The sequence below is a fragment of the Typopeltis vanoorti genome, chromosome 4, assembly GCF_054136105.1.
Source record: "Typopeltis vanoorti isolate ZY-2024b chromosome 4, IOZ_Tvanoo_1.0, whole genome shotgun sequence".
Classification (NCBI taxonomy): Eukaryota; Metazoa; Arthropoda; class Arachnida; order Uropygi; family Thelyphonidae; genus Typopeltis; species Typopeltis vanoorti.
The window spans coordinates 33,969,975-33,990,667 of NC_143552.1; the positions used below are offsets into that span (position 1 = coordinate 33,969,975).

A 20,693-nucleotide genomic window follows, 5' to 3' on the forward strand; every position below is an offset into this window, starting at 1 on the left:
CAACAATCATTATCCTTTTCACACAATACCAATTTATTTAAATCATGCTGCAGGATATCTACATCACCTTTACCTACTATTTCTCTCCCTAGTTTTGCATCATCAGCAAACAACTGAATATCCCCCCCCTCTTAAATCTTTCCCTATATCACTGACATACAAATTAAAAAGTAGTAGCCCTAGTACAGAACTCTCAGGTAATCCACTTGTCATTCTCCTAGATTATACACCACCATATACTATTCTGTGGTGTCTGTCTGTCAGCCAATTCCCTATCCATGCTACTAGCTTCATATCCATTCCCATTTACTCCAACCTTTATAATAGTTTTCCATGCGGTATTCTGTCGAATGTTTTTGCAAAGTCCAGCAACATCATGGTATAGTCATTTCCTTTATCCAATTCTTCTGTCACTTTATTATAAAATGTGAATAAATTACTAAGATAGAACCTACCTTTCACTAAGCTGTTCTGCCCATTATATAATATTGCATCCCTATCCACCCAATGTTGGTTTTTACCTTTAATCAACTTTTCCAATACTTTAACAACCAACCGTGATATATTATTATCATTACGGGTATCTCCATGGAGTCAGTAGACTCATCGCAGGAGACCCAAACTATCAAGACAATATCTATTATATCTCTTCTTGAATTCGTTTACAGATGAAAAACTCACAACTGAGTCAGGCAATGCATTCCACTCATTCTCACACAATTGTTAAACCACACTTTTCCTTAATTTCCAGGGATGACCTCTTGTTCTTCCATCACTATCACACAGCTGAAACATTTCCCCTGCATCAATCAAAAAAAAACTTTTAGTAATTTAAATGTTTCTATCATATTCCTTCTTCTCTGCCTATCAATCAACCTCTGCAATCCACAAGCTCTCAATCTACCAATGTAGGAAGCATTTTTTACATCACTCACCAACTTAGTCACTCTTCTCTGAACCCTCTCCACAACCTCCTCATCTCCAAGGAATCTAGGTGACCAGACCTGAACACAGTAATCCAAATGTGGAAGTATCAACGCTTTATAAAGGGGAATAATAACCTCTTTATATCTGGATTGGATCTCTTGGAGTACTGTTCCATCAATGTAGTACACAAATGGTAATCTTTTAATCCCAAAATGCATAACTTTACACTTTTCCACACTGAACTGATATCCATTACCCTTTGCCCATTTTGCAGACTATTTAAATCATCCTGCAAACTCTCAACATCAGCAAACAACTGAATAGCTCCCTTTAAGCCATTTCCTATATCATTTATGAAATTAAACAACAATGGCCCAAGCACAGATTGGGTGTCGTTGTAATAATTAGCTGTTATAATTGGTTGTAGTTTGCTACCTCTGTCTTGGAGCCACCTTAATACAATGGAATTATCTTATCCTCTTTCCACTCCCTGGAACCCTGCCAGAGCTGAGACTTAATTGAACAATTTCATCAGAGGCAATACCAATTCTCTTGCACATTCATTCAGTACTCAGAATGGCATGCCATCCAGTCGTGTTCACATTCATATTTTTAAATATGCTGAACACCACCTATTCATTTACCTCAATTTTGACACATCAGCAACTGCAAAATCTCCACCTGGAGATTTTGTAGTTGCTGATGTGTCACAAAATTTTGTAAAGGTGCGATGTGTCACACCTTTACAAAATGATCATTCAGCAATTTAACTACTTCTTTTTCCTACCATGGAAAAAGGGATCCAGTCCCTTTTTCCAGCACTTGTAGCTTGGTGTATCCATTAAGTATAATGCTTCCACACACAGTGACCCCAGCACTGCCATATCTAACCCTTTCAAGAGCATTCATGCAATGGTAAGCAGTACCACTTTCAGAGACAACACATGATCTTGTCTAGAATACGAGAAAAAAACTAAAACAACTCTCATATGTAAAGATTACATTAGCCTATTTGTATGTTGTCCAATTTTTATGGATAGAACACCACTGAAAACGTGCTATACGATGAGCTGAGGATAAAGGGACAGGTCTTAGGACATATAGGCCTACTTTGCAGATAATTTTCTACAGTTTGTCGAGATATCTGTGTACCTGTGCTTGAATGAAGCTTACTCATAAGCTGACCAGCTGTGGTGTGTCGATTATGTTTTGCTGTTATAACCAAAAAATCTGTCTTTGTACTCCATGGCAGAGCAAGAGTGACCTCTTATAAAATGTCTGGAACACATTCTGTTGGTTGAAACACTTCCCAGAGCTTTCATACAATGCCATGTCCACAGTGCCATACAATGCAATGAGAGTCCAAACTCTCAGGCAATATCAGTAATTCTGCAATCTTCTTCACACTTTCCAGTAATTCTTCCCTGTGTGAAATCATCTAGATGATGTCTTTCAGACATTACAAGATATCTAAGTTTGTAACTTGATTCCATTCTTCAAACATAATTTGCTTAGCGCAAGGTTTTGCCTTTTATCCTGTTGAGTGCTACCATGTGACCCCTTTGTGCACCTGCTTTCTACTTGAAATCATCAGTTATACAAATTGCCACAAGCTGATTTGTCTGAATTTGCAGTTGTAATCTTGTGCAAACTATAACAGTGTCATTAATATCCTTGATTTTTGCACCTGGAAAACATGCTTTTACCACTTTCTCATTAATTATACCTTATTTGCAGTTTCCTCATACTTTCCGAATTCTCTTTCTTTAAAAAAAAAAAAAAATTCTCCCACCTGCTGTACCACGTGGCAATCATTCTTCCAGTTGCTCTAGTTCCTGTTTTGTCCTGTGAAGTAAGCAATGTAAACTTGCTGTTTCACTCCTCACCATCATTTCATTGCCTACTGCTTTCATGCTCTCATTCGGAGCAGTTTCATTTACAATTTCTGCATTTGCCAGACCAACTTCCCTATCCTTCCTTACATTAACATTCATCAATTCATTTTCCTTCTGGCTATACGACTTGCATTTCTTGCAGTAGCACATGAAACTTTTACAACAAATTCTCTCTCCATTCATACTTTTGCCACAAACCGTTTATTCAGAATAAAAAATTTCACTTCCAACAAATAATGCTCATTTTAGAAAAAAAAAAAAAAAAAAAAACTTATTGCCTATTCAGGATTATTTCAAGAATTACGATAGCAAAAAAACATGACACAAAATAGTATTTCTTTATTTATTGTTACTATTAACAAGGAAATGAATATTGATATACTGAAATAAAAGTTTTATTTATAGAGAAGATAAAAGCAGTGTATGTATTTTGTCATGGATTTAAATATATACATAAGAGGGTGGGCTGAAAAGTTCTCAGTCTCGACCATAGATGGCAACACTATTGGCAAGTTTTTTTTTTCTAAATTGGTACATTTCTCATAAGCATCCATGTGAAATTGCAAGTCATTCTATCAAGTAGTTTGTTATACAGCTGTCTGAAGCAAAAGTGTTGTCTGTATCCCTTGAAATGGATAAAATCGAGTATTGTGCAGTTTTAAAATTCTTTGTAAAAGAAGGTTTAACACCAAAAGAAATTAATTTCTTCGAATAAATTTCTTTTGCCGTTAAATGCAAAATTCTGGCGAAATAGGCTGCTGAGTTTAAATGTGGTCATACCAGCCGTGAAGGACATCCAAAAAAGTGTACCAACACCAGAAATCATTGATCAAGTGCACGATATGGTATTGGATGACCGGCGAGTCAAAGTGCGTGAAATTGCTGAGACCATAGACATTTCAAAAGAACGTGTAGGATATATTTTGCATGAAGAATTGCAAATGAAAAAAGCTTTGTGCAAGATGGGTGCTGTGTTTGCTCACAGTAGATCAAAAATGCACTCGCATGAAAATCTCTGAACAGTGCTTGGAGCGTTTCAACAAGAATAAAACTGATTTTGTGCATCGATTTATTACTATGGATGAGACTTGGATTCACCATTTGGCGCTGAACAACAAAGAAGCTGTTGTTCAGTTCCATCAGCAGGAAAGGTCATGGCATCGATGTTTTGGGATGATAAGCATTTTGTTTATTAATTATCTTGAAAAGGGTAAAACAATAACCGGGGAATATTATTCCGATCTTTTAACCAGACTAGACAAAAAAATTTGTGAAAAAGACCTGGTTTGCAGAAGAAAAAAAATCATCTTTCATCAGGACGATGTACCTGCCCAAAAAGGTATTTTGGCAATGGGAAAATTAAGGGATCAGCACTATGAATCGTTGGAACATCCACCATATTCCCCAGATTTGGCTCCTTCTGACTTCTATCTCTTCCCAAAACTAAAACTCTTCCTCGCTGGTCAGCATTTTTCTCTGAATCAAGGTGATTGCTGCTGTAAAGGGGTATTTATCGCTGGAATAAATGTATTAGTCTTAAGGGAGATTATGTTGAAAAATAAAAATAATTTTGAAATTATAAATTTGTTTATTCGTTATTAGGCCGAGAACTTTTCAGACCACCCTCGTGTGTGTGTATGTATGTATGTATGTATATATATATATATATATATAGTTTTTTCCAGAACATCAATTGTTTTAGTAGGACAGAAATGTATTTAGGGGTAAAATAATAATAATAATTTCCATTCCTGAATAATTGTCTGAGGATTAAAAAGAATTTGTTCTTTGGATATTTATTTTAACCCCTGAGTTTTGAGGTGGAGATGGGCAGGACAGGATATTTAGTGCAGTGTTGCTATAAGCTGCTGAGGAGCATAGAGGTTCAGAGCAGGAAATGTTTAAGCAGTTGAGCTTGGCGAGTACAATTGTACAAAAGTACAATAAATGATTGTTATGGGAGATTTTAACTAGAATAGTATAAACTAGGAAGATGTAACTGAGGAGTAGTAGTAATGGAATGGAATTCTTAAGGACAAATATCTTAGGTAACATGTAGAAGGAACATGATGCTCAAGAGCTTTCATTTGATCATAGCATCAGAGGATCTCATTGTAACTGTGATGGCATTCCTGCCCCATGTTAGAGAAAGTGACTATGTAGTTTTAACTTGGAGGATGAACAGACATGCAGGAGTATCAAGGAGAAAGGAATTTATGTGGAAAGATATAAGTCAGGTTATTATAGTAATCTTAGATATCAGCTTGGGTAACTTCCATGGATGGAGGAATTGGAAAGGCAAAATATCATCAGTATATGGTTGAAGAAATATTTCTTAACAGCAATGGCAAGCTGTATATCTCAAGTGAAAGAGGAAACATAATTTGGTTTTAAAGTGGATGACAAATGATTTCAAATGGGAACCGAAGAGAGATGGGGAACAGATGCATCGTTATCTTAGGCCAGGAGAGTAACTAGTATCGTAAGGAAGGTAAAATTTGAATATGAGAAGAGATTGGCCCTGAGATCCAAGGAAAATCCAAAGCAGTTTTTTTTTTTTGTTGTTGTTGTGGCCAGTAGGAAGAGTAGATTGTGGAAGAATGACACTGTCAGACAAAAATGATAGTACAGTGATTGTTGTAGAGAATATACTGGAGTTGTGTAATATTTTTATTTTATTGGGATATTTCATCTTGGAAAAATAAGTTTTGATAATAGAAAGACAGGGAGGTTTAGAAGTGCAAGAAGAGAATGTGTTCTAAGTACTCTGGATGTAAATAAAGCAATGGGATTGGATGGTATTTTCAGGGTATGTTCGAACTGACAGCTATATTGATTTGGCTAACGTTGGATTGCATAAGGGTAGCAGTAGAATGCAAGTGTCACTCTTGTTTTAGTAATATTACTGCCTTGTATAATAAAGTGACAAGAGTAGTTGATGAGGGAAAGGCATATTCTGCCATTTTTTTGGATTTTACAAAGGCATTTGACAGGGTGCTGCATGATAAATATTTTAGTTACAGAACATGGGTTTAGATGACAGGTTAGTGAACTGGAATCAGGATTGGTTATGTGATAGGTATCAGAGAGCTGTGTATGAGAGAGAGGCATCCAGGAAGTAGAAGGTTACAAATTGGTCCCACCGGGCTCGGTGCTGGGACATGCATTGTTTAACTTTTATATCAACGACATTGTCAATAGATTGCAGATGATGAAAAGCTGGGAAGGGTTATTAATAATAGCACAGATGTGAAAGCCCTAGAAGAGGATTTGAATAAACTAGACAAATGAATCAGGGTGTCAGTTTACTGCATCTAAATGTAATGTCTTGAAATTTGAACAGATAAATTAACCTTAGAGAAGGTGCAAAGGCAGATAACAAAAATATATTACGACTGTGAAATGCTAGTTATGAGGATAGACTGAGAGAATGTGGATGACAAAGTTTGGTGGATAGAAAAAGGAGTGGTGATATGAGTTGAGTTCTTTCATATGGTAGAGCAAGGAAAAAGAGTGAGGACAAGGGGCGATCTCTGGAAGTTGAGAGAGGAATTCATCAGCATGATAGTGAGGAGTGGTTTCTTTGCATGGAGGGTGGCTGAACCATGAAATGCATTGCTTGTTTGGGGTCATGATAGCATGAACAGTGAATGAGAGTAAGGAATGGTATAATAGACTTTGTGTTGTCTAGGATGTGCCTCCTACAGTGAATCTTTGATCCCTATGGTGGTTCTGAATAATAATAATAATGTAGCTATTGAATATAATTTGGGTCTTCTTTTGGTTTATCTTTAAGCTAGCTGTTTTGCTAGCATCCGGACCTTAAGTAAAAATAACTATGTCATCTACAAAGTGTGTAAATGGCTTAAATATCTGCCATTTATCTTTAGCTCTTTTTCTTCCCAACCAGTAAGTTTGCACAATTCTTCTAAACATGCTGGTAGTAAGTAATGGGGATAATGTCACCTTGTCTTATGTCTCTGTATTTCTACAGTGGAGATGTTCCCATTAAGAATGAATTGTTGCTGTTGCACTAGTGTATGCCAATTTGATGGTTCTTACATAGCTCCATCTGAACGTATCCGCTCTCCAGCCAAAAGGCTGTGGGTGGGCATGGATGTTTGTGATTGTCTCTGGTAATAATAGTGGTGATGGGAAGTTGATGGCATTGGTGGATTTGAGTGGTGGAGACAAAGAGTTGTAGAGTAGGTGTTCTCCCTGGAGGTGTTATGTAATAATAGTTTTTTAATCTGTCGATTACTAAAATATTTGAAAAAATAACTGGGCTTTTAATGGTCGTAATATCACAGAAATAAATTACCCACTAAAAAATATGTTTCTTTGTCAGGTTAAATACAAACATTATAAATGTAAAGGTCAGCAACTGTAAATAAACTAAAAACACTACCAAGCAAAGCTTGTAGGAACTGGCACTAATCAACATCCAGCTTTGCTTGTACGTATCTGAAAGAATTCAATGAGAGATTTCCAAATGTCATACAGGGTCATTCCTTGGTTATTACTAAGGGTGCCATGAGAAAAGATGACTATAGTTGATTCTTTTATCCAATAAGAGATGAAGTTGTCTTCTAAGTAAGGGTATAGAGCTCTTGTTCCAATTGATGTCATGGTGTTTGTGGGAAAGCTGATAAGCCAGCCCAGAATTGTCTTTTCTGTTATGATTAACATCTCCAGGATGTTCAGTTTTATCTCAAAACTTCTCAAAGTCTGATCTGTATATGAAAGGCCACATGAGCAAGTAATTCTACAAATGTCCTGGGGGGGGTTACAGAATTCCCTGCTCATGTGGCCTTTCATATACAGATCAGAATTCAAGAAGTTTTAAGATATCAAAAAAAGAATATATTGGAGATTTTGCTTATAAAAGAGAAGACAATTCTGGCCCACTTATCACTTTACACACACACACACACACACACACACACACACACACACACACACACACACACACACACACACACACACACACCATGACATTGATTGGAACAAAAGCTCTATGCCTTACTTAGTAGACAACTTGTCAGTCGAATCAACTGTGGTTTTTTCTCATTGCAGCCTTAACAAGGAAGGAACGACCCTGTGGGACACTTGAAAATCTTTCATTAGATTCTTTTGGATACCAGATTACAACTTTTCAGCAGACATTCTGCAAGCAACACTGGACAGCGATTGGCTTGTGCCATCTCCCATGTGTTTCAACTATTCATGCTGCAGCAGTTCCTACAAACTTCACTTGGTAGTGTTTTTAGTTTACATTTACTAACCTTACATTTATATTCTTTATGTTTACCCTGACAAAGCTAAATTTTTTTTTTTTTTGGTCAAAACTAGTAGGTTAATTTATTTCCTGTAATATTATGACTAATAAAACCCAAGTTATTTTTGAAACACCGAACTTCATTGGTGAAAGTTTCCTTATAAACAGGAATTTTTTTTTTTTTTTTTAAATAGAAATGCAGTGTATGCACTTTTATATATCAAGAATATATACAATTTCAGTACTAACAAAAATTATATGTACTGTGCTTTGGTATTTAAACTGGGCAAGATTGCTGGAATATCTCACACTGGCTAATATTCAGTGACGGCAATAAACTTCTGAGCACATATGTCATTCTCTATCAACTTTCAAGGCATGTATCATTCTAAAAATGTGGAACAAGTGACACCATATTACTATTTATAAATTAGAAATAATGAAACTGCTTCATTACAACTTTTAAATTTTTTTTGCATCATCATCACCATCATCAAATTCCTGCCAGGATATGATAGTACTACATGAAAAATTTACATCATTACTTTTCCTCCAAATCAGTCTGTTACATGTCAAGACTCCAACATTTTTTTTTGCATTATATTAATATATGAAACACAACCAGTAAATTATTACTATTTACTATTCTATATTTATTATAGATAGTCTTTGTTTTAATTGGAAATTAAAAAAAAAGCAATCCCTTTTAATTAGAAATTATATTCCTGTTCATGTAATAGTTCAATAAATGAAATTATCTAAATCTTCCCTTCTTTTATCACTCAAATTGTTCTTTCCAAGTAGCAAAGCACTTTAAAATTATTTAACCTTATTGCAAGGTCCAGAAACATTCTAAACAATATCAATGCAAAACCACTCTGTCGTCTGTTGGAGATAAATAAAGTCTTTATTCTTTTCTCCTACTTTGGGAGAAGAAATTTTCCAGTATCAGAGGATAAAAGAGCTAATTAATTCCTTTGATAATCTCTACTCAATTCATTGCTGATCCAGACAGATAATCAATGAATTACAACAGCAGCAATAATGTCATTCAGAGAGAAAACACTCTCCGTAGGTTATGAAATTCTGCAAATGTCATTTTATAAAATAATCTGTTGAAATAACTGCATAATTAAAATGCTTTTCAATATAAATTTTAAATACTTCAATTTATTACTCACCACAGTCATTTTGCTTTGTTGGAATATATGGCAGTGTGTCCTGTTCTGAATGCAGTCTTGCTTGATGGTCTAGAAGGACACTCCTTTCTATTATGAAAATATACACATATCTTCCTGTTAATTTATAATGCATATTAAAAGATTATAAACATTTAAAAATATCTTTGAAAGTATAAGTATGTTTACTTGATAAAATCTAATAAAGTGTCAAATGCAAATAATGCAGTTGGAGAGTATGTAGATAAGAACAAAGCAGGAATGACTAAAGGTGAATGAAATGTGAGTCACAGAAGAGTTGGATAAAAAGACAGAGAACTACATCATACACAAGCATGATTTCACAGGACAAAGTGTGAACTTGAAAAATCTAGAGAATCAGATATTTGTTAATTCTTTTTTTTTTCCTCTGGTTCTCAGAATTGAAGCAGAGAACTGCAAGGGAAAAGAGAGAGAGAGAGTTCTTTGTAATGCAAGATGAACAGGACTTGGATCTCAATGACAGCCATCCTTGATCTAATTGTTTGGCTGCTAGTGATTACAGTAATTAATGGTAGTGAACATTACACTGAGAAATATTATTAGAGTTTAAAACATATTTCACCTTTGGATTGCTTAAGACAGGAAGTAGAAGCAAATGAATTACTAGCATCAAAAGAAATTATAATATTCAAATTCTTTATTCATAAGTGAGCAAACAAGGCTTGTGCATAAGGTATCTTCATGACTAGGCTACTTGTATATGGAAGCAGATGCCCTTACATCAAACTGTCTTAGTATCCTATAATGCATAACACACTTTATTTCAGACTTGTATACTGCTATGCATTATGGAAAGGGTCATTGTCTATACTGGTTTCAACCTTTACTAAATTCTCATCACTGGGAGCTAGACCTCAGGCATGTGGTTAAAGTACTAGATAGCTATTTGAATAATGCCAGTATATTATGTCTGTTAATGGCCTGTGTTCTGGCCAGTTTATCTGTTTTGTGGGATGAAAAGATACTGACAGCATATAGCATTGAAAGGGAAGACCATTAAGAAAAATAGCAAATATATCAAATATTTCTCATGGGTGTCTTTTTTTTTTAAGTAGTGTAATATATAAAGTAGTGTTCAGATATTCATTGGCAGACACCTGACCTTCCAGCAATATCAGGGGACCTGTTCCGTACCAAAAAAACATGTTACTCACCATAACACCACCTCTAGAATCTTGAGTTGTGTTTACTAGGCAAGCTGGGTTCACTGTTTCATGGGACTACCACCAAACTCTATGCTTAGTGGTAGCACAGAACAAGGTGTACTGTGACTCGTCAAACTACATGACTTTGTTCCAGTGTTCCTGACATCCCTGTAAACGAACTTTGCAGAAATCAGTGATTTCCGTATAGGCATGCCAATACTGATTCTCTTCAAAAATTGAAGAGAATCAGTATTGGCATAAATGCTTTCAATTGGCATAAATGATTTCATAAATGCTTTCAATCAATTGCAGCACACAGAAAATTCTGTTTGCTGAACAAGCCTTCTCAGATGACAGTGATCAAGTTCCTGACAGACCGTCTTAGTACCACAGTTATGCCCTTTAGACAGACAATGTGGATTGTTTTTCCACTGATGAAACACCTAGGATATCTCACCTTTTGAGAAACAACCAGACAACGAACTCCAAAAGATCTCCCCCACCCCCATTGTGATTAATTTTATTGATCAGCAACATTCTTAAATATATTACCTAGAACACATGGTGATTGACATAAACAAGTATTTTACATATATTCTGTGTAAGTGATATTTATGTACATCTGCATGTTTGGCTCACTGTAACATGAGCATTGTTCAAGTGGAATGAGACAGACTGGTTACAATGTTCAAATTATCAAATAAGAATATGCCATGGATTTTTTAGTTTGTTATAGTAACATTTTTGCTATCAGAAAGATGTGTACATATATATAGGTTGCCAAAAGTCACCTGACAGTCATACTGATTAAGTTAAATAACAATAAATTTAATGTAAGTCGCAAAATTTGTTAATGAATAACTTAAATTTAACTGTCAGGAGACTTGAGGCCAACTCTATATACGAGGCATGGCTATTAAATAACAAGACTGGTTGCAAAAATGTGATTTATTATTGCAATTGTACATCTTAATTGTTATCCCCTTCAACATACTCCCCTCCTCTATCTATACACCGTAGCATATGAATTTTCCATTGTTGGCAGCAGTGCTGCAAGTCGTCATGTGTTATCTGCTTCAGTAGTGCTGCCATTTTCTCCTTTACCTCATCCACTGACTGAAAATGGGTGCCCTTCAATGCAGATTTCAACTTTGGAAAAAGTTGAAATAGAGCTAAGTCCAGCAAGTAAGGTGGATGGTCCAATACTGGGATCTTCTTATCAGCCAGATACTGCTTTACAGACAGTGCACTGTGGGCTGGACCTTTGTCCTGATGGAAAATCCAAGTGTTCTTCCACAGATCGGGTCTCTTTTTCCTTACTCGTTCTCTCAGCTTGGCCAGATCCTCAAGGTAATAATGTTGCTTAACTGTCTAACCCTCTGATACCCATTCAACCATTACCACACCATTGATATAAAAAAAAAAAAAATAAAGATCAGTGCTGCCTTCAGTTTTGATTTGCTCATTCTTGCTTATTTCATTCCCGGTGACATAGTTTTCCAGTGTTGGACCATCCACCTTACTCGCCAGACTTAGCTCCATGTGACTTTTACCTTTTTCCAAAGGTGAAATCTGCATTGAAGGGCACCCATTTTCAGTCAGTGGATAAGGTAAAGGAGAAAATGGCAGCACAAAAGCAGATAACATCTGATGACTTGCAACACTGCTTCAACAATGGAAAATTTGTATGCAATGGTGTATAGAATGTTGAAAGGGATGACAATTAGCAATAATAACAATTGTAATAATAAACCACATTTTTGCAACCAGTCTCATTATTTAATAGCCACACCTCGTATACCATACTTAATATACTAATACCAGAAGTATCACAAACAAAAGAGAGGAGTTTTTGGCAATGGTTAGTGCAACCTTGCCAAAAGTTGTAGGCACTAATGAGACTTCACTAACACCAAATGATGTAGTTACAAGGACACAATGTGAAGGTTTTAGTATTTTCAGGAAAGATAGGATGGGGGAGGGGTACTGCTGATGACAGCAGATGAATTGCAGCCAAAAAGAATAGGAGGGTGACTGTTCATTTGAAGCAGTTTGGTGTGAGATCAAGGCCAATAAGACAAAATATACAGCTTGATGTTGCTACAGGCCAGGGAGTTCTACAGATGATCTGGAAGACATGCATCGGAAAATTAGTACAATGACTACAGGTTGAGTGATTATCATGGGGAACTTCAACTATGGAGATATAGACTAGAAAGAAGAATGATCTCATGGTAGGAAGAAAATGGAATGGAGACACCATGTGATAGAGGGTATTTGAGGTGCAAGAGTACTGGAGACCTGATCATAGGATAAGAACTATCTGTAACTAAGGTGGCCACATTGCCTCCAATCAGAGAAAGAGAAAGGTCTTGACTTGGGAGATTGTAAAACATAAGGTTCTGTATTCTGTCAGGTATATGTGAGACTACAAGGCAAGTGATTATGACAGCTTAGGAGAAGCTTAAATATATTATTATTATTATTATTACCCCAAGACCTCATGGAGTCAAAGACTCATCTGGGAGGTCCTTTTATCATACACACATCTCATCATACTGAGCCTTAAATACACTCAAACTCCTTGCAGACACCACTCTCTCAGGCAAGGCATTCCATTCATTCACAACTCTGCATGAAAAAAACCTGCCTCTCACTCCCCCCCTCTTTATACAGTTTCCAGGGATGACCTTTGGTTCTCCCCTGATCTCCCACTATTCTCTGTAGAACTTCTCCACCATTGATCTTATAACAACCCCTTACCAACTTGTAGGTCTCTATCATATCATATCTTCCCTTATCCACTATCACCCCCAGATCTCTTATTTCATCTACCTCCAACAATATATTCTCACCAAGCATAAATTTTGCATCCCATCTGTGTTTTCCAAATTTTAAAAACTGACATTTTGCAACATTGAACTCACTTCCACATTTTATTCAAGTCTTCTTGCAAGGCCACAACATCTTCACTACTCTTTATGGTTTGTCCCAACTTTGGATCATCTGCAAACAACTGAATATCTCCATCCAAATCTTTGCCAATATCATTAATATACAAGTTAAATAGTAATGGCCCTAAAACAGACCCCTGAGGCACTCCACTAGTGACTTTCCTTTTCCTGGATATCGCACCCCCATACACAACTTGTTGATACCTATCAGATAGCCAGTCTCCAATCCAATGCACTAATCTAATATCCAACCCCCATCTGCTCTAGTTTGACTGTCAACTTATCATGAGGTACTCTATCAAAAGCCTTTGCGAAATCTAAGTATATTACTGTGTATCCTTTTCCTCTGTCCAAGGAAGCAGTCATTTTATTGTAATAAGTAAGTAGATTACTAAAACATGACCTCCTTTTAGCAAATCCATTCTGTCCATCAAAGATTATACCATTGTTGTCTACCCAACTCTGGATCCTAGTTCTCACAAGCTTCTCCAACAACTTAACCACAACACCTGACACACAGATAGACCTATAGTTTGATGCTTGAGTTCGATCACCTCTTTTATGAAGTGGCACAATCTTGCCCTCCTACCACTCCTTAGGAACTTGACCAAGTGCAAGACTTGTATTAAAAAAATATGTCAAGGCAAGTGTCAACTCCCTGGCACTTTCCTTCAGATTACACGGTGATATATTATCAAGTCTCACAGCCTTATTTACATCTAGTTTACTCAACTCCCCAAACACCTCTTGCTCACTTACAGTCAGTCTCTCCTCCCCATCATCAACTGCTCTCAATCTCTCCATGAAGTCACATTCACAAGATTGAAAGATCTTTATGAACTGCTCATTAAGTATCTCCACCACACATTCTGAAACAGCTGTCTTTATACCATTTTCTCCAATCAATGTCATCCTTCCATAATCATTCTTTCTTTTGCTGGCTACATATCGAAAGAACTCCCTAGGATTCTTTTTGGCTTCATTAGCTAACTGCTGTTCATAGCTCTCTTTAGCTACTCTCACAAACCAAGTCACCCTCCTTGCCTGGTTTTTGTAGACCTCATGAAATTGGTTATTTCCACTTCTCTTATGCTGCCTCCACAATGCCCTTTTTTCTCTGTATCGCATGCTTGATCTCTTTATTCATCCATCTCACACCTACCTTCTTTAACCTTCTCACCCTTGGAATATATTTAGACATTGCATCTGCTAGACAGTTTTTGAAAATTCCCCCAAGCTACATTGATCTCTTTTCCAGCTAACTCCTCATTTCATGCTACACTCGCAAGCTGTCTCCTGAGCTCTTCATAATCACCCTCCTTGTAGTTCCACATATACCCTTTTCTCACAGGGTATATGTGGAACTACAAGGAGTTCTTGCACTGCTGGCAACCACCCAGGTAATCACCTCATGGTCACTCTCACCAATTGGACACCTCATTTATAATTACATCTTCTGATGAGATGACCAAATCCAAGACCCTTAATCCTTGTGTGCCCTCTGTTACATACTGTCTGAGGTAGTTATCCCTCAAAAAATCAAGAAACTCATTTTCTTTACTTCCAGTTTCTATCTAATCATTCCAGTCTATATTGCCATAATTAAAGTCACCCACCATGATCACCCTTTTCTTATTTCTTAATTTGACTATACATTTCACTATCACCACCATCCACATTACCTGGTCTATAACAACATCCCACCAAGTATTTGATTCCATTCACCTCTATCTCATACCATACTGCCTCAAAACCACTGGCACTATTTCTGTCTTGCATCTGTACTTTGTATGGACATAACTCTTTCTCTATCATCAATAGCACTCCCCCTCCCTTTTTACCCCTTCTATCCTCACGAAACACATCATACCCTTCCATCTCTATTCCTGTCAGGATGTCATCCCCTTCCAATCATGTCTCACTTATTCCGACAATCTTTGGGTGAACAGACGCAATTAGTGCAACCATTTCATCTGACTTGTTTCTTATACTTCTAGCATTAGTATACAAACACAACAGCTCATTTTTGGATCTACAGCTAGTTCCACTGATAGCACTCACTTGATGTGATCTCTTCATGCTAGACTGGGGCCATTTCCCTTTCTGCTTCTTCATTTTAGAACCCTTTACAATTCCAAGTGTTTCCTCTTGATCCCTGGTCATCCCATTCCTTTCCTGCCTACACATGCTCTCACCTCCTCTTGGAGCATCCACCATTCTCACGCTGTACCCCTGAGCCTCCCCATTTCCCTGCTCCTCTTGCACACACATTCTCTCATTTTCTATACTCATACCACTCACTTCCCCATTCATATCCACTTGTTCAATCTCTCCTGTCTTACTCTCCTGCTCTTCCACATCACTCCCCCTCTTGATCTGATTCATTTTCTCTATTCACTTCTCTACCTTCCAGCAGCAGTCTCTCCGAGAGATATGTGCCATGGCATAAAACACTGCAGGGTGAGGATATTAGTAGTGCATGGGAGATAGTTAAGGGTCGTCTAGTGGAAGCAATACTACTAAATTGTATACCTAAGGTAAGGAGGATTATTCAGGTAGGAGTTAGATGTAGCTCGTAGCTCATGCTTAATGAGTAATATCATTAAGCATGAGCTACAGAAGAAAATGCTGTGGACAGTATATATATAAGAAGAAAGGTGACTACCATGGCAAGGAAGGCAAAATCAGATTGTGAGAAGAATCTGGCTGACCAGGCCACAGGAAATCTCAAAGAGTTCTTTTGTTATGTGACAAGTAAGAGGAAGAATGACTATGGAAGATTAACTTTAATGAGTAATGATGGTGACGAAGTGACAGAAGCAAATAAAATAAGTGAGTTACTGAGTGGCCACTTCACAAGGATATATAACATACACTCATGTTCATAGAAACCATATCACCTTACATACTTTTTAGTATGTTAAATGGTCATTTTGAATGGTTTATCTTTACATATTTCATTGTACTGCATCATCTATCATTCTCATTGGTTTCTGTATAATGTGATAGTTACTGCTATTGCATCAGAATTTTTTTATGCTATAAATAGACAGCAAGAGCTAGGCATTTTCGTGCTGAGATCGCTATGGCTAGTTACGTGCAGTTAACACCACACAGAAAAAGCGATTCAAGCTTTGAATTGAGAAGGCTATTCCTCTTGTGAAATAGCTAAAAGTGCATCCTGTAGTCAATCTACTATGGTCTGGCTGCTGTCGAAAATGAAGGAAACCGGATCTGCTGAAGAGAAGAGGACAGGAAAAAAGCTACTGTCGACACCATACCAAGATTAGGTTGTAAAGGCAGTGGCTCTGCCTCAAAAATTGCCATGAGATGTCCGGAGAAATGAAACTGGACTGGGAAGAACAAAGGGGTGTTGTGGCAAGCTCTGTAACTGTTGGGAGAAGACTTATTCGACAGAGACTGTTAACCTGCCCTAAAAGAAGCTCTTTTTTAATAAATAAATAATAATAATAAAAAAAATTAGATTGACTCAGTTAAATTGGTGTAAAGAGCATTCCAAATGGACCCCTGCTCAGTGGAAAAGAGAATTTTTTTTCTGATGAGAAAGAGTTTAATCTGCAGGACACCAACAGCAGACGGACAGTTCTAAGACCATCAAGGGAAAAATTCAACATTGATTGTCTGGTGTCAGTCAAATGTTCTAGGGCTGCATTTTGTATCATGGTGCTGGTCACTTGCATTTCACAAAAGGTTCAGTGAATTCACAAGTGTACCAGAAAATTTTAGAAGAATTGCTTCCTGTTACCAGAGACCAGTTTACTGCAATGACGAACTGCATCCTTCAGGATGACTCTGTCCCTTGTCACAGGGCAAAATGTGTAAGTAATGCTATTATAACTCTAAAATGTACCATAAGGTTTGATTTTTCCAGTTCAAGCATCTGAGCTGTAGAAATTTTGCCCTGTGACAAGGGACAGAGTCATCCTGAAAGATGCAGTCATCCTGAGAGAGAACCTGGTTCTCCAGGTTGTGGGTTTGGTAAGGTAACCAGCCTTACATAAAACCCTCAACCTGGAGAACCAGGTTCTCTCTCTTGTCCCCCCCCCCACCTCTCGAGGTCATTGGTCCACACAAGTCTCCTTACTGTGTCAAGGTGGAGATACCATTGAGATATACTATTAGATATATAGACCAAAGGGAAAGAGAGAAAAACTGGCAACAAGATGGAAAGACCAGTGAAGCCAGAACAGGCAAATGCCTTATCCTTGATGAGAAGAAGAAGATGTACCATAGAATTGAGTTCAGTAGTTAAAAAAAAAAAAAAAGCTTTAGTTTTTGTGACAGATTAATAAGTGGCTCAGTGAACACTTGATTCAGTGACCAACAGCCAGGATACAGCCTAGATCTCAATTCCATTGAGAATTTGTGGTATCAAATGGAGACTGAAATGCACAAGAAGAAGCCAAGAACACTTTGGGCATTCAAAGAAGCCATTATAAGGCATGAAATGAATTAACAGTTCCATCCATCAGGAAATTGATTTTGCCAATGCCAAGTTGTAATAAAGTAAAGAGGAGGACCCACAAAGTACTAAAAAGTAAAAAGTGAATTTTTAGCTTTGAATGTTAGTAAAAGTGTGTAGTTGAACTAAATTTTGATACCAGTATTTTTTTTTCTGGTGAAAATATCACTGTCTACTCCATTTTGAAATATTTGTCAAGTTTGTTGTCATTTTCTAATTATGTCACATCTTGTACTAAAAAGAGCCAAATATTAAAAATAAATATGTAATATTACTATCTTCATTATTTGTGAGAATAATTGTGTTATTGCTTTTCAAATTCATAATCATGTTCATAGAAACTGCATCTGCTGTAACCATGGTTACAGCAGATGATACAGTTTCTATGAACATTAGTGTTTATCACATATACTCATGTTCTTAGGACAAGGCAGAATCTCGATGTAAATACAGCTGTGGGTTTAGATGGGATATCAGCTCGTGTCTTGCGAGAATGTGCAAGGGAACTGGCAATTCCTCTGACCAGACTCTTTAATTTAAGTCTCAGCTCTGGTAAAGTTCCATGGGAGTGAAAAGAGGACAAAATAATTCCCTTGCATAGGGGAAAGTTCTAAGACTGCAGTAGCAAATTACAGACCAATCAGTATATCAGGTGTCTGGTTAAAATACTGGAAAAATTGGTCAAAAAGAGAATTCAATAATGGATGGATAAAACTATGATACTGTATGTGGGGCAACATGGCTTTGTGAAGGGTAGGTCATGCTTTAGTGATTTACTAACTTTTTTATAATAGAGTAACAGTGATTTGGATAAAGGAAATGGCTACACAATGATACTGATGAATTTTGCAAAGGCATTTGACAGAATACCACATGGAACTCTGTTATGCAAATTGCAATGGATATGACACTAGTTATGTCGATAAGAGGGTGCAGGTATATGGAGAAGAATTAAGACAAAAACATGTGACTAGTGGTGTGCTGCAAGGTTTAGTATGGGACTAGCATTTAATTTTCATATAAATGATATAGGAACTAACCTGAAAGGAAATATTCAGTTTGCTAACGATATGAAATTACGTAGAGTAATAGTTAATCAAGGTGATATGGAGAGCTTGCAGGATGATTTAAATAAGCTGTCAGTATGGGCAAAAGATAATTGGTGTCAGTTCAATGTGAAGAAATGTATGCAATGTGAAGTTATGCATTTTGGGATAAACAGATTACAAGCTGTGTACCATGCTGATAGAACTGTACTCCAGGAAATAGATGAAGCTAGAGATTTAGGGGTAGTGGTAGATAGAGTTAAAAATTTAGAGGACATATTGCTAAGGTATCCCATAAGGTTACTTGGCTATTGAAGACCACATTAACAAGTAGAGATAAGGAAGGTGTTATTCCTGTTTATAAGGCCTTGATATGTCTACACTTGGATTATTGTGCTCAGATCTGGGCTCCTGGGAATGAGGAAGCGGCAGAGAAGATTTAGAGGAATGTTCCTATGAGGATAGACTGAGGGTGTGTGGACTGCAGAAGTTGGTTGATATGAGAAAAAGATGGGATATGATAGAAACATTTAAGTAGCTTAAAATGTTTTGTAGGATTGGTGCAGGGGCAATGTTTCAGCACTTGGCTAGAGAGCCAGAACTGGAAGTTGAATAAAGGTGTGGTTAGTAGGGGTTAGAGGATTAGATTTTTTACTTCGAGAGTTGTGAATGAGTTGGGTTGCCAGAGTCAGGTGCAAGTGCTTTTTCTGTTAATAGGTTCAAGGAGAGGTATGATAGACTGGGTCTCCCACAATGAGTCTTCGGACTCCATGGAGTGTGCCAGTACAATAATAATAATATATCTATATTATTATTATAATTCCACATATATCCTTTCCTCACAAGAGTCTGCATATGACTAGCCACAGTCTGTGCAGTCAGCCAAGTGGCTAAGCGCTTCGCAATCATATGCCTTGGAAAGGAATGTCCTGGGTTCGATTCTTGGCAACGAGAATCAAACGTGAGGAGTTTAATGATCTTTCTCAGACATAGCCAAGTTATCTGGTCTTGGTCATGGACAGCAAGGTTTTTTTCCCCCATAAGCAGGTAAACCGCCCCCGTGAACAAACACGGATTAGTCAGGAATACTTAAGTCCCAGCCATAGGCCTGATTCATCAGCTGTGCCGGTCCCGAGCCTAGATAAAATTTGGGGGGATTGAGATGGTGCCATACTTCCCCGTAAAAGGGGCCTCACGGCTGTTATATCACCATACGCTTTAAATAAAATAAAATAAAATAAAAAATCTATATTTATACTAAGGAAACTTCACTATAGCAAACTATTCCTGTGTCAAGAATACTTAAGTCTAAATCTAGGTGACTAGATTTATGCATGTCATCAAACTGACAAAGTTATAAGAACCCCAATGAAGAGTGATATCATATAAGAGGAAAGAAATGGAATGCAATATCATCAGCTAAATTGTGGATTGCAGCCAAATTAGGAATTCTGATGCTGATATGTAGAAGATGGTGGATTGCATAATGTGGACTTTGTCTAATGATGGCAGCTCACTTGATATGCTCTTGTGGGACATAATTAAGTCGCTTAGAGATATAGTATTACTTCGAGGCCTCTATGAAGTCCAAAGACTCATGGCAGGAGGTTATGAACATTTTGACCACAATAACTAACATACTTTGCCTTGAAGACATTCAACGTTGGAGCACTCACCTTCCATTCTGACACTACATTCCACTTGTTCACCTACCAAACAAGAAGAAAAAATATCTCCTTTTCACC

The 20,693-nt window shown here is 37.1% G+C and overlaps 1 protein-coding gene across 3 annotated transcripts in view; it reads right to left on the reverse strand.

The window, feature by feature from the left end:
- The window catches only part of LOC150107214 (roundabout homolog 1-like), a 742,051-nt gene that overhangs the window by 23,638 nt on the left and 697,720 nt on the right, over window positions 1–20,693 (reverse strand). For all 3 annotated transcript variants that reach the window (XM_090391071.1, XM_090391072.1, XM_090391070.1), the window contains one exon: window positions 9,282–9,368. In XM_090391071.1, the coding sequence (XP_090247197.1) occupies window positions 9,282–9,368 (87 nt within the window). The remainder of the gene's footprint in view (window positions 1–9,281; window positions 9,369–20,693) is intronic.